At 41.7% G+C, this 15,379-nt stretch overlaps 1 protein-coding gene across 3 annotated transcripts; it reads left to right on the top strand.

The window, feature by feature from the left end:
* Positions 1 to 697: 697 nt before the first annotated feature.
* On the top strand, positions 698 to 15,095 carry hp1bp3 (heterochromatin protein 1, binding protein 3). 3 transcript variants are annotated; one of them, XM_080727698.1, is made up of 13 exons: positions 698 to 753; positions 1,770 to 1,848; positions 4,233 to 4,404; positions 5,370 to 5,468; positions 5,575 to 5,725; positions 6,892 to 7,041; positions 7,495 to 7,575; positions 9,468 to 9,616; positions 10,469 to 10,559; positions 10,991 to 11,150; positions 12,649 to 12,760; positions 13,236 to 13,373; positions 13,668 to 15,095. In XM_080727698.1, exons 1-13 carry the CDS (start codon positions 739 to 741, stop codon positions 14,164 to 14,166), a joined length of 1,896 nt encoding a protein of 631 aa, XP_080583824.1. In that variant the 5' UTR covers positions 698 to 738; the 3' UTR covers positions 14,167 to 15,095. The 3 variants fall into 3 exon arrangements, with proteins under 3 accessions (XP_080583824.1, XP_080583826.1, XP_080583825.1); XM_080727699.1 differs by lacking the exon at positions 698 to 753 and adding an exon at positions 1,173 to 1,261; XM_080727700.1 differs by lacking the exon at positions 5,370 to 5,468.
* Positions 15,096 to 15,379: the final 284 nt, after the last annotated feature.

Here is a 15,379-nt window from a genome sequence, read left to right on the forward strand (position 1 = left end):
AACTGTAAACTCGTCTTTGTAACCTTGTTTTGATGAGTGTTATACAGTTTATTATTCCCCTTGTTTGTTAGGAGAGGTCCCATTTTTCAAAAGGCAGTGTTTATTTGTAATTTACAGCTTCATTCATGGTAGGTAGTGTTGAAAATGTATTAGAATGTAGGTAGGCCTACAGACCAAAATATAGAATGTGACCATGACCAATAAGGAAAAATTATGAGATGAAAGGGGGAAAAACTAAATCTACCAGAAAATGGTGAAATACTGTCCCAGCTTGATATAGGCTCTGTTTAAAAACGTGTTTAACAGCATTTTAAATTTTAAATCACTTGTTTTTTCACACTGAAATGTAATGCAACGCCCAGGAGAGCTCACTGTTCCAAGGTAACCTGACCTGATCAGGTATATCTGATCTTGTCACATTGATGAAAAGGTTTGCAAATGAGCCCACCACGACCACTTTATGGTAATGTTGGAAACTGGTACAACTGCCCACCTGACCTTTTGTCATTTTAATCAAATTACAGGGTTTTCTTGTATAGGCTGCCTGAGTTTTGGTTTCATGCTGACAGGGCTTGAATGCAGCGCATTTGATTGGTTTTCACGTTTTGTTTGAAATTCAAAGTTGCTTGCAGTGTGATGAATCATCCTCTAGGGCCGGAACAAAGAGTCTCTACTACTACTACCACTAGTCTGTCTCTCACACACACAACTCGAGAGAACACCACCACTACTACGACCATGAGCTCCGAACAGGTATGTAATGTTTTTAAACAAACTGCTACGGATACTCGGATAGCTGCCAAATGGCTATGTGAGTTGCAATTGCCTTAACAATCTCTGCCATTGTTCTTGTAGTTCTGTCTAAAATAGTGGGTTAAATGAAGTCTTCTCTGAAAAGTTTGATCGCGCTCCTCGATTGCGGAGTGGGTCAATGTTCCATCATATTGGGGCTCGCGGACCACGAGCCAATGGGCTGCGCTGTCGCCCCTCCGGCGTATGGGATCGTCGCGCATTCAATGGCAGATCTACAAGCCTACAAAAGCTGGCGAAGGTGACGCCGTGTGAGCTTGTAGATCTGCCGTTTTTGGCGAGCGTCACCGTCGTGCGACGAAAACCAAATCCGTCCGAACTCTCCATTGGACGGCTGCCTCCACGCCGCTACGTGCACATTCAACACAGGGGGAGGGGCACGTAAATAGACAATTCTAAATAAAGGACCCTGCAGAATTATATCTATTTAGTTATCCTCGACATTGAGACGGTAAGTTGTGCATAACTCTATAAACGCATGCATTTTATTGCATCCGCTCAATGCAAAATAATCGTCTGCAACGTCGATGGTTTTCTTTAAATCAATGCAACAATGAATGTGATGAGCTCCCGTGCGACGCCATTACTGTATGTATGAACTGATCTGACAAAATGGCGAAAATGTAATTTCGTGGAGACCGTTTCATTTTCTAAAAATACAAACAACCGTCCGTTTCTGTTGCGTGTGAGCCCGCATTGCATTTGAACAGTGGGCTGCACGGCTACAGTTACTACACGTCTATTCGGCTGGCACAGCATTTCCTGCACCCTTTTTTTGGGGGAAATGCAAAGGCCTCCTCCACGATGAACAACACGATGTTTGTATGGGCGAACGATATATCCGTATCGCTCAAGTCGAGACGTGTTGTCAGCCATATCTCTTTAGAATGCCCCTTGGACCCTGAGCCGCAGACCCTAACATTAAATGTCTGTTGTTGCACACACACACATCCGTTTAGGTCACTAGTGTGATGCCTATCCGTCGTGCAGCAGGAACTCCACCCAAGGAGTCGGCCCCCTCTACTGCAGCAGAGCAAGGTGAGCATCACTGTTCATAACCCCTCAGCACAATGCACCCACATTACCTCCCCCCCAACAACCAGTTATCCACTATGACTGACACAACTGTCCAACAATACTCCATAGTTCTGTAATGCAAGTGTGTATCCACATTTCTGACTCCTGTAGTGCACTTGGGGTGTCAGCCATTTTGTAGGGGTGTTCCAAATGGGAGAGTGTTTTTTCACAGGTCTTTCAGTCCAAGTGTATCACAAAAGCAACTGGGTTAAGCACCGTTGCTCCGACCAGTTTAACATTCACCAGGTTATATATAATAGAGCCGATAGCCCCGCCCCCAGCTATTCATTTCAATGCAAGTTGCTCAGTGGCGTTTTGAAGCACCTGGAAGAAGCAGAATCCAGGTGCATTGTGGGGGAAATTGACATACAAAAGTTTGCCAATTTTACTTACGTCGAGACGTAATTAGCCAGTAGCTATGCCCCTCCCCTAAAAGCTTTTGTCCAATGCTAGCTTAGCAACAGGCAGCTTGCCAAGGCAAACCTTGGCAAGCAGGAAGTTATTCTAAGCTAGCATTGGACAAAAGCTTTTTGGGAGGGGCATAGCTAATGGCTAATTACGTCACTTGACGTCCATTGAACCCCATAGCAGACCCCAGCAGTGCGCTCTTTGCTTGTGCACGTATTTTTCACCCCGCCTGCAGTTCCAGCTTTGGCCACCATGTCCCTTTGCGGGGGCTTGGTCGGCAAGTTAGCATTTCACCAGGTTAGCATTCACCAGCGTCGGTAGGTTAGCATTCACCAGCGTTAGTTTTACTGGGGTTAGGTTTAGGTGTATCTGTCTCCCCGACTTTCGGCTCCTCCACGCAGCCAATCACAAGCTTCCCCTCTCTTAACCCAGTTGCTTTTTTGATACACTCGGACTGAAAGACCTGCAAAAAACACTCTCCCTTTCCAAATTGTAATCTGGAAGATACACTCGTTGCGTTTCCATAAAGCTTATTCGAAAATGGGAAGCAAATGATCAGAAATTCACAAAAATACAAAAAAACAGATGAAATGCGATTCTTGGGGGACCCTGGGTCCGTCTGACCGATCTGCTGTAAATGAGTTCCCGCGAGCCTGCACAGAGCTGCGATCGGGCAGATTTTTTTTCAGACCGAACCCGAGACGTGGCAATCATAACTGAAGGCTACACGGCTACACAACAGCGCCCTGGAAAAGCGTCTATATAGGCATGTCACTATGTCTCGATCATAACAAACCTGATACGCCTTTAACAATGCATATTATGGAGACCCGGTTGGTCAAAGCCGCAGATCCGACTGCTATACCCGTATATGGTCATGTACATATATCGTCCGACTTCAAACTCGGTGCAGGCACCGGCAAAGACTCAAAAGAGTGTGGTGCCTTCCGCTGAGTCGTTCGGATATGAGGTTGTCCAGAAACGCCAACCGACTGATATGTCCATATAGGCATGATATAGTCCTGTTGTCCAGAACCACTGATCCAACCGATTTGCCCATATATGGGCATATACTAATGACATCAGGGATCTCCATATACGGCATAAAAGGGACACAGACGGTACGACAAAGCCCCTGACACTATGACTGTGCGGTGCTAACTGCTACATCTGGCTTTGTCTGTCTCCAGACTCGGCGCACCTGATTGGCTCACATCTGTCTGTTTGTAAACCGAGGGTCACATTGGCCAAGCTTCGCGGGAGGCTTAATGAAATTAATTCACTACTAGAGCCGCTCTCTTCACACTGGGTGTGATTTTTCAATAACGTGTTAATGGAGTCTTTCAGTCACACATACAGGTTAGGGATGTCCCGATTAAGTTTTTTGCTCCCAATCTTTGATTTTGAGAATCTGCCGATAGCGATTTTCCCGATCCTATCTTTTGGCAATGCATTAAGAAAAAAGAAAAGAAAAAACACATTCACAATGTCCCTTAAGGTTTTTTTTTTTTTTTTTTTTTTTATTACGGTATCCATTCTGCCCAACATGGACAGAATGCTTATATAAAATGCTTATAGAAAGCTTATATATTTTTTTCCCCCACTTAGTGCATCATTGGATCAAAACAAAAATAAGAATACAGCTAGGATCGCCCAAGCCTACTGCTAGTATTTAAGCATGTAAAATGTAGGCACACCTAGCCTAAATGCCTAAGTGTTGCTTATAGCACAGTATACTGAGGTTCAGCCTGGCATCATTTAACCTTTAGAGGGCAGTACACTCTCAAAATTGGCTAGTGTTTTCATTCCCCTTTAAACTAAGCTTGACTCCTCACAGACAAAACAAGATACAGAATTGAAAATAAAATGCAGCTTTAGCAGGATGTGTCAATGTGTCATAAACCACATATATGCTGTGCCTCTCTCCTAATCCACAGAGCCTGATGCAGTATCTGAGGAGCCACCTTCAGCTGAGGAGGACGACGACGTTGCTCCCTCAGCCAAGGACACAGGAGACGGTGAAGAGGCCAGTGACCCAGAGCCAAAGGAGAATGGAGAGGAAGCTGACGAGGCAGCAGAAAAGAAAGGAGACGAGGCCGAGGGGGAACAGTAAGTTTGATGAAGCCACATAACGTCTACAAATGAAAATTGCGATATTTCACTTGGGAAAGCACTTTTATCTGTTTTATTATCCTTGCCTCCAGTGGGTAACGATTCAATCACGCGGCGGACATTTTAGTTGGGGGGAGACAAAATGGCCAGTGCTGCAGAGACCTGTCACACGCATATGTTCTATATATTGTCTTGAGTTGTCAAGTAAGTTTACCCATCTCTGTGTCCACAATGTTGTAGGATTTAGAGAAGGACTTTGGCAGACATTGTGTTTTATTTTATTTTATTTTTTGCTTGTACTGGAAAATATACTTTTAAGACTTGCTGTGTCGAATAGAGTACCATCTACCTAAGGCTAAAGAGGACATTTCAGCATACAATTTCAAATCAAATTGGTTTCCATTTTAAACATCCCAATATTCCACATTCACTTGTGGAAATAAGCATCATGTTATTAGACTTCATGTTTTCTGATGGTCAGGAAAATTTGTGTGATAAAATATGTGATTTGGTCGAACACTTTCTGTGGACAAGCTCCAAATTGTTAAAGAGGATACCACCAGTGTGTTTACACTTTTGGTTCCACCAATGCAATCCATCATAGTCAAAATGTGGTCACAGAAAACCAAAAAACTCTACTTTTATTATGGTTAAATATATATGCCTTTAATAGTTTACTGCATTAAAGAAGTCACTTGATATTGTTTTGTATATTTCATGTAACATGTACTAACATAACGGTGGAAACAAACATGAAACGACACCGGCGATATCTACCAATAATTTTGTTTTTCTCTTCTTCTCCAAAACCATAAAGCAGAGTTCAATTTACTCAAATCTGACTTGACCAAGACTAAATATGAGCAAGCACTGATAACAGCCGCACAGCCTATCAAAACAATCAGTAGCTTAGGGGTGGGAATGAGACCAAACTGCTAAAGACAGATGTTTTGAAATTTCAGTTTGGTTTTGCCTGCGATGACCTATAAGGGACCTATTGAAAAATGCAAGGACTGCGAAGCCGGACAGTGTACAACACACTGCTATGTCATCCTGATGAGGTGAGGATATGACGTAGATAAAGGTGTGATAATCACAGTGAAATATCGCCCCAAACAGAGCAACCCCGGTTATTTACTTCTACCTCTTGCTTCATTTTGGTAACAGGTTGAAGGATGGAAAGTTGCAGAAAGCCAAAATCAAGAAGAAGAAGACCATTCCTGCATGGGCCACGATTGCTGCAAGCAAAAAGTTCCCCGTTTCAAATTTTGCCGGCTCTCATCCTACGGTGGATGCCATCCTCGTTGAGGCTGTTAAGGTATGCATAAACCTGCAGTGGATTCCAGCATATGTCCTGGCTTGTTTACAGTCCCATTGACCATATTTGCACAATTTTGCTCTTGATACTCTGGGATAAGTAAGAGCAAGCATGGCCGTCTTGTTAATATTGTCAATGTTAACTCATTAACTGCCAAAAACGTGAATCCCTTAAAAATCCCGTTGTACCACCCTGCCACGCCCGTGAATCCCGTGAATAAAAAAAAAAAAAAAAAAAAAAAAAGATTTTTTTTTTTTTTTTTTTTTTCAAAAATTTTTTTTTGGACCCCAAAAACGTTAGTAGGCATGATAGCGATCGCGAAATTGCTTGTTTAACCCCCATACAACCCCCATACAACTCAGGTAGCAGACCTCCAAGCTCACAACAGTGTAAAACATAATGGCTGCTATCTCATGAATGCCTGAACGGATTTCCATTCGGATTTTTTTGTTTGAAAGCTGTGAGCAATGTGGACACACGTGGTGCATTATCTAGGCATGGGTGTGCATGATCCGTGCACTATGAATTACATGGAAGTCTATGGAGACGAATGGCAGTTAAAGAGTACGAAGGTATTGTTAAATGGCAGCATATGAGTTAATACCAACAGTCTAGACATAACCTACTAGAATGGACAATGTAAGCCTAAAAAATGTCACCATCAAATATTATACAACAGGTAGTTGAGACGAAGCAATCTGATTGGTTGAAACAATCATGTGACCGTGATCATATTCAGCATTATGTAACGCTCTCATCAATCAAAGAAATCAGCTGCGCTGGTCGCAAAAAAGCTGCAGGGGCTGCCTGTCCCAGCACTATGCTAGCGGCTAGACTAGCAGTTTTCATGTGGAGTTCAGGGACATAGTAGCTAAATGTGGCATTAACACATTTCCATCGAATATCTTAACAATTTTTTAAGGGCAACAGTTGTATAATCGCAATAATACACTCGAGGGTGTGCCATATCGTCAGATATCATCACTTCTGCGCTGCCAACGGAACTCGCCCTTCGGCTCGTTCCTGAGGCAACACAGGCGTGATGACATCTGACGATATAGCACACCCTCTCATGTAATATTGCTTAAATATAGCACTACTGCCAGGTAGAGTGATGTAACCCATGTCTGTAGCACTTGTAGTTCATTCCCAGTCTCTTTTCACAGTCCTCTGAAGACCGGTACGGGATTTCTACAGTGTCTCTCATGAAGTACATTATGAAGAACTACCCAGCTCTGGAGTTGGACAGGAAAAAGAAAAAGTTCCTCCTCAAGAAAGCCCTGAAAAGACAGATAGAGAAAGGCACCATTAAACAGGTAAAGGGACAGGACAATAGACACTCATGACAGACCCATAGGAAAGGTCATTTATAACAGCGCCCCACACACCAAATTTGATAGAAACTAAGAGTTCTGATGTAATTTTATGTATCAACCAATTCCAGTATGTCCAATATGCTGGCAATAAAGTTATTCTGAATTCTGTAGTGAATTTTGATTTTGTTAGTGATGAACTATCATTAGGTGGTTTAAAACAAACTACACTTGTTAAGTATAACACATATTTTCCACACTATTAAATACATACATATATGCTGTTAGTTTGCATTACTCATTTATTTTGCACAAGTAGAATGTAGGCTCTGACAACTCATTGAAATTATTCTTGGGATCAGTTCAGTATGGAGGAACAATGAAAACCTGTACAGCATGTCACTTTATATTTGCCTTTATCACCAGTCTGCTTCCTCTCTGCTCATTGTCACATAGCTCAAGGGAAAAGGCTTTTCAGGCAGTTTTGTCGTTGGGAAGCCGATACCTGACAAAGCCAAACCTTCAACTTCAACTAAGGTACTTTACTGAACTATCTTTTATTATGATTTACTATATTGATGGTATTGTGTTTTCACCCCACTGCATCTGTCTGTTAACTTAGAACGGAGGGCCTTATTCTCACAAAATTTGGTAGTAATGATCATTAGGCTGCACTGAAGATAAGAGCCTATTACATTTTACGTTGTCATTGAATTGCATTTGCGAAATGAATTGCGCTGAATTAATTGCTATTTCTGTGAGGGGGGAAATGGAGTCACTTTCAATTTAGAAATAATTGTTTTCCAGTGGTTCTCAAAGTGGGGTCCAGGGACCCTCATGGTTCCTTGACGGGGTTCCAAATGGACCCTTACAGACCTGTAACTCTGAGTGTACCAGTGGACCTATTCCACTTGTACACTCTTCGAGCAATGGAGGATTTGTTTGTTTTGAGAATCACTGTTGTATTCAATACTGTCATATAGGGATGGGACGTTAATAAGCGATATTATCGTTTATCGTGATAAAAAACACTCATGATAATCGCATCGTGGAGATTTAAAATATTATGATATCGTCCTTCGTCATACACTGAGATCAATTCACCTTTATTTGACAAGCTGAATATCCGATACCACTTGTCTTAAACCTTCTATAATTGGTAAAAGTTACTTATACATACTTGATACAGTCTTTTTGGAGCGGTGTGTGAAACACAGCAGCTCCGCTATAGGCAGAAATATGTGTCCAGTCTCACAAGTGAGAACTGTCCCGTTGAGTTTGAACAGGATCTGCGCATGTGCGCACAGCAGTTACACAACATTTCGGTACCTATAGATAGGCAGAAATGTGTGTCCAGTCTCACAAGTGAGAAGTGTCCCGTTGAGTTTGAACAGGATCTGCGCATGTGCGCACAGCAGTTACACAACATTTCGGTACCTATCGAATTGAGTTCCCCTCCACCCTGATGCATGGAGAATGATGGGATTTTTTTGTTTCGTTCAGTTCGAACAGGATCTACGCATGCGCGCGCCACGCACGCACGCACGCACGCACACACACACACACACACCACGTCGCGATAAAAACAAAGGTTAACGGCAGCGAGAGGGAGACGGGGGGAGAGGAGGGAGAGAGAGAGAGAGAGAGAATCGTATTTCAGAGAGAGAGAGAGAGAGAGCTGCAAGCTCACAACGCCTCGCGCAAGACGCACATCGAGGTGTTGTCTGCGTGAAGATCAGCTGTTGTGTGTGTGTGTGTGTAGTCCGTTAATAACAACTAACAAGCATGGTATGTTGGCGTATCTCGAGTCGACCCCCTCTGCTGTCTGCGTCTGCCCGTGATAGCCGTTAGAGTGGAGGCTCACGAAGCATGCAGCCACCGTAGCGAGCCACGGGCAATCAAGAATTGACACATGTCAATATATAAAATAGGTGAAAAAAGTCAGGGACTTTGAACAGTCTATCCAAAATATCTCTGTTCCATCTATTCAGCATGCAGCCACCGTAGCGAGCCACGGGCAATCAAGAATTGACACATGTCAATATATAAATAGGTGAATATATTTATATATTTTATATATTTACCTGGAACTGCTCAAATTCACCGCTCCACTTCGAACCGAGGTTTGATTTTTTTCATTCTATCAAACATCTTTGCCAAGAAATTGACGATCTTGCTGACAAGCTCAATGCGTTGTGACGCGTTGTGAACTTGTAGATCTGCTATTTTTGGGAATTTTTTCTGCCCAAGGATAATGGATATTGATTATCGTGATAATATCTTAAATCGCTTTAAATTTAGTTTGTCACAATTATCGTGATATGAAATTTTCATATCGTCCCATCCCTACTGTCATAAATATGTTTGGAAGTTTGTGTATTCCCTTGACTGAAACGGTTGAAATGAAATGCTCCCTGCCTGTGTTGCAGAAAGGTGCATCATCCAGCGTGAAGAGTGAGACCTTGGGAGATGCTCTTCCCCTGATCATCACCAGGCTCTGCGAGCCCAAAGAGGCCTCCTACATCTTGATAAAGAAATATCTGGTGCAGCATTTCCCTCATCTCAGGATTGAAAATAGGTATGTCTACACTGACTGGTGCAGAGGCATCTTATAAATACCATGATGCAGTGCTACGGGCCTTTGGCCCCTAGATAGTGAGTTAGTGACCATTAGGTATTATTGTTATATATCTTGTTTGTCTTTCCGGTGTGTTATCATGTTTGTGTATATATAAAAAACGAAGAAAAGGCTGTGTTTTGGTGAACACCAATAGCTCAAGCTGATTTAGAATTCTGATAGGACCGCCCCACTTGTAGTGCGACCGATAACTGGAGGTCGAATAGTCAAAACCGCTCAAGTGGTTATAGAAGTAAAACTAACTATGGTATTCTGAATGCATTGTAGAAACAAGTCAAACCTCAAAATGGCCTCTAGAGGCCACTCAAGGACTGGCAATTCAGGACAAACACTATAAGCTAAAGAATAATAGTCTGATTTGAATACAACAGCGTAGTCAACACATAAGAGGCAATATGTTCCAAACTTTGGCTTGGCATTTGACTTATTGTTATTTCTATTTAATAGGCTAAATTGTGTATTCAAATAATACACGGCAATATAATCCCTGTATAAATAAAGCGTGTAGATCTTCTACTTACAAAGTATTGTTATACATAATGTCATCATTGCCCATATTTGAGCTATTATTCAGCCTAATCCAACCTCTGCTGACTTCCACTATATAATTAAAGTATGTGAAAAATGCTGGTAGGCCACTTCCTTGGCCTACTTGGCAGTGTGTAAAATAAATTTGGCATTACAAGTTTACACTTGGATCACAGACACACAGAACCTCTTCTAGACGGCTCAGTGCCACATTGGGTTATTTATTAGCCAAGGTTATTGACCCTGTCTCTGATTTATCCTCAGACCAGATCTGCTCAAATCTGCCTTGTTGAGGGCTGTGGAGAGGGGCCAGTTGGAGCGTCTCACAGGGAAAGGAGCCGGTGGTACCTTCCAGGTAAAGTCCCCTCCTGGATCACAACTATTGTACTACATTAGATATCCTCTATTTGGAGGGCGTTAGGGACACAACTTGAAACGCTGATGGATGGCAAAAGATTTCTGTATTCATTTACAATCTAGTTACACTATTGTATCTTTTTGTATCCGGGCCAAATTAAAGTAAGTACAAACAGTGAAGATTAAGCATAGGGCTACTCAGGTCACATGCCTGATACAATAATTCCAACATTATTCTGGTTTGAGGCCTGTGTTGGGCCTGGCCCTGCTTAATTTAATTTATTTTTTATTTTGGCTTTCAACATCATCAGCATCCAGCAGTGTATAATGCAAGGGTCACAGCCAACCTGCAGCTGAACAATATAGATACGATATGTGAAATGTTTCTGCATCGATTGATGAAGTTGGCCTTCTTCATCTCTGTTACAGCTGAAGCGTTCTGAAGGCCAGGTGCTGCTGAAAGGTGGAGGCTTGGAGGATGCCATCACCGCAGCCATCACAGCTATGAATGAACCCAAAACCTGCAGCACCACCGTACTGCGCAGATTCCTCATCGAGAGCAACAAGGAGGCCAACGGCTCCCGCTTGGGTAAGACCCCACTTATCTTCCTCCTAGGGTTGGGATCCAGAACCAGATCCAACATTGAGGAACGGGAATCTGTTCCATTACATTTGGAACCGTTTCTGGAACCGGTTTATCAGAGCTGGTGTGTGGACTTCACATCTGCTATACAATTCAGATGGTTCTCAATTTTTTTATTTCAAGGACCATTATAACTCAGAGTTACAAACCTGTAAGGGTCCATTTGCAACCCCCTATAGGAATCATTAAAGGGAACCTTTACGGAATCGAAACATTAAACAAGGCAAAACCAACATGGTCTCAGAGAGAATTGTCTGTCAAAATGTAATCTAAACATAACAGTAGAAAGTCAGTGAGTATGGAAGCCACATCAATAGAAATGTCCACACTGGTCCAGGTGGTGATAGTATCGGTGTTGAATGGCGCTGGTTCTCAACGAGGACCTTTGTTTGTGTTGCTTGCTAACTTAATCTGCACAGCGTTATATTCTCATAAATACCCACATCTTACTCAACAAGCCTTATGAGTGTTTTTTACTGTTTATAATAACAGATCATTTGCGTGGTTTTTGTGTACCTAATTGTTTATCTCAAGCACACATAGTTGGATCCCCATGGCACCTGTTGCCAATAAGCTTTACAGTATATTCTTAACTCATTGAGTGCCAGCCTATCACCACTAGAGGGCGCCCAGTGACCAGAGAATAATAGAGATATGCTGGTAATGCATGCCCAAGCCCTGGAGCCATGACTTTTTTTACAAAGGAAAGGACACTTTCCTTTGTGCATGTACAGGAAGAGGATGAAGTTAGCTTGAAGTTAGCTATTGGCTACCAAGCATTTTAGAAGCCTTATTTTCGTCAACTTAGCCATGATTAAACCTTGCACACCTCATGCATGGGAAAAAAACAGAGAAGAATGAGCTCTAAAAAATCCAATGCAATCCTGGATTGCATTGGAGTGGATTTGTGCAGTTTGTTCACAGCTTTCAAACAAAAAAATCCGATTGGAAATCCGTTCAGGCATTCTTGAGATAATCGCCATTATGTTTTACATGTAATGTAAACAAAAATGGCTGCCCTGTATGTTAGATGGGGTTGTATGGGGGTGGAACATGCAAAATCGCGATTGAAATCATGTTCACCAGATTTGATGGGGTCCAAAAAAAAAAAAAAAAAATTCAAAAAAAATGTTTTCAATTTTTTTTTTTTTTTTTTTTTTTTTTTTAAAGCCGAACTTGTTCGGGATCGGCACCCTACGATACGCTAATAAAGCCGAACTAGTTCGGGATTGGCACTCAATGAGTTAAGGGCAGGGTTGTTTTGTGTTCAGTCTTAAACTAAGTTTGTTTGACGTTGCTCTGTTTGATCATTTTAGAGCTGTGTTTGTTTCTTCTCTATGGAACACTCTATGGAACAACCATAGGTTGTCTGTCTCTCAAGCTTGACACCTTAACCACAACCCAGCGGGTACAAATCTTTTGTTTTGTTTTTTTCCCTTTTCAGTCGGCACTCTTAGGAAGACTTTGACCAAGTGTAAAGTGTTGGGCTGGATGGAGCAGATCACGGGGAAAGGGTTCAGTGGAACCTACCGACTCTCATTCCCCTTCTACCCCAGGTACGCCTAAATGAACTAGGGCTGTCACCATCCTGACATCTTACTTGACCATTAAATTGTCATACAAATAATTGCGATTAAGGATTTAATTGTGTTCTTCCATTAAACATTGTACATACAGTAAAGCTTTTATTTCTGTTTGGCTTTCTGGCTTTTAGGCTAAATTGCTAAACAAAGAAATGACTGATGACAAATATAATAATAAAAACGCATTTTTTTTTTTAAATAGTGGAAATTCACCACCTATGAAAGATCTGTCATTAACTGTAGCACAATGATAACAACACTTAAAATAATGTGTCATCTGGGAAGCACACCAAAGAATTGCAGGTTGTTTGGCCAAAAGTCAAGCTGGTGGGTGGCATTTTGAGTAAAGGTGTTCTAAACAAAAAGACCACAAAAGCATTTCTGTTGATGCCTGGTGGACTGGTAATTTTGCTTATTCATATCTTTGCTTGCTCTTATTTTCCCATAGCCCAGCCGTCTTGTACCCAGACAGGGTCATAGCACCACCGAAGGAAAAGAAGGCGAGGCGAACCTATGATTCTTCTGATGAAGAAGAGGAAGAGAGTGAAGAGGAGGAGGACTCAGATGATGAACCTCCCGCAAAGAGGTGGGTTCCAGAACACCAGTTGAATCTGCATTAGATATTCTCCTAAATAAATACATCTTTATTGTCAAGCATAAGGTTGTTTCTTACTGTTTATTATAATTGATAATTTGCAGATGGTACATGTACCTAATGCTCTTGTCTTGTTTATCTTATCCATTCTGAGATGGATCCCTAGCACTTCCTCAGGGCAGGTCTTTAGACTTAGACTAAGTCTATTTGACATGGCACAGATTAAATGGGCAGGGCAGCTGTAAGGCAAACATTAAAAATGTACCATTTACCTCTGATTCTTAGGAGAGCGCCAGCGGTGAAAAGGGGTCCACCCAAGGCACGCAAACCTCTACCAGCCAAGAATTCCCGGAGCGCCAGTAAGTCAAAAGCTAAGAGCAAGGTAGCCACTCCTGCCAAGAAAACCGCAGCCGCATCAAAGAAGAAGCCCGCCGCAAAGAAAGCGGCCGCATCCCCAGCGAAGAAAGCGGCGGCGTCCCCAGCAAAGAAAGCTGCCGCGTCCCCGGTAAAGAAATCCGCCGCGTCGACAAAGAAAGCACCCGCTAAGAAGGCCACACCCGTGAAAAAGGCAGCTCCTGCCAAAAAGACCAAAACACCCGCTGTCAAAACGCTGCCCCGCAGGGGCGGGAAACGCACTCCCATACAATATGAGGAGTCAGAAGAAGAGGAGGAAGAGGAGGAAGAGGAAGTCGTCAAGAAGCCCGCAGTCAAGAAGCCCGCAGCCAAAAAGGGGGCGGCAGCAAAGACCAAGTCTGTCCGCAAGTCCGGAAGGGGGAAAAAGTGAAGCCACCATGAACCGGGCCATCGGCTGAAGCGGCGTTCTGCCTCTTGTTTGTCAGTGCTTTCTTTTGTATCTGTTTCCACTTCCCTCCCTTTTTTGAGAGGGTCTGTACTAGTATTTTTATTTTATTTACCCCTTTACCCCTTTTTTGTAGGATAGATGTGTTTCCTATAAATTCAGTTTACTGTACATTGCAAATATCTGTACTTCATTTTAACTCTAAAAAACAAACAAAAACGTGTAGAAAAAGCTGTTATTGTGGTTAAGAAGAAAATGTTTTTTCAAAAATTGCCTGGATTAAGAAATGTTTTTATTTTATTACAACTCTTATGTCCTTCCTCCTGGTAAAGCATAGCAGCATATCCTAACTAGAGCCAGTGATGTTGCAACTTATTTTATTTTATTTTTTTATAATCTGCTGTTTTAGATGGTGGCAACACATTCCTAATGTTAAATTCAGTAAGACGTCATGAACACTCCATTTAATAATATAAATTAAATTAGATTTTATAATAGGCTACTGTCCAAAAAAAGAGTAAGATTCTGCGAAATATGATATAGACACAAATGTCTGTCAAAACAAACTAGTCCCTATTCCTGCATTTTGGAGTGAACAATAGTTTTATTTGGACATCAGGTAAAATGTGGAATCTATGGAATTTCAAATACAATGTCACATGGAATCTTGGACCAGCTGACAGTTTTGATACCTAATGGGATCAAGAATGAGAGCACCAACAGTGCAGTACAAAGTTCAAAACAATACAGTTAGGTTGCATTCAGGGAAATGTCTATCCGGACTTGTGTAAACAGGCAATTACAGGAGTAGCTGTAAGACTGGTCTGTATTGTGGATGAGAAATATTGTTTGAAAGGATAATTCATACCCTGCATGCATTGTATTCTTTTGTGTTCCGATTTTTTGAAGTCGTAAATAAAATGACTATTTGTACTCAAGTTGCTTGTTTTTTTTTTTATTATTATTGTGTTGGGAATGGGATTAGTTTTTATAATATAATAATAGATACACTTAATTTTAGTTGTGTGTGATGTAGGTGTATTTATTTAGGCCTACATATAAATTAAATATTAAAGAAAATCGAATTGTGAGTCAGGAGTAGGCCTAACTTTGAATTGGGTATTTATTTAGGCCTACATATAAATTAAATATTAAAGAAAATCGAATTGTGAGTCAGTAGAAGTCACTGAAAAGGCCA

The sequence above is a fragment of the Nannobrachium achirus genome, assembly GCF_963921795.1.
Source record: "Nannobrachium achirus genome assembly, chromosome: 6".
NCBI lineage: Eukaryota > Metazoa > Chordata > Actinopteri > Myctophiformes > Myctophidae > Nannobrachium > Nannobrachium achirus.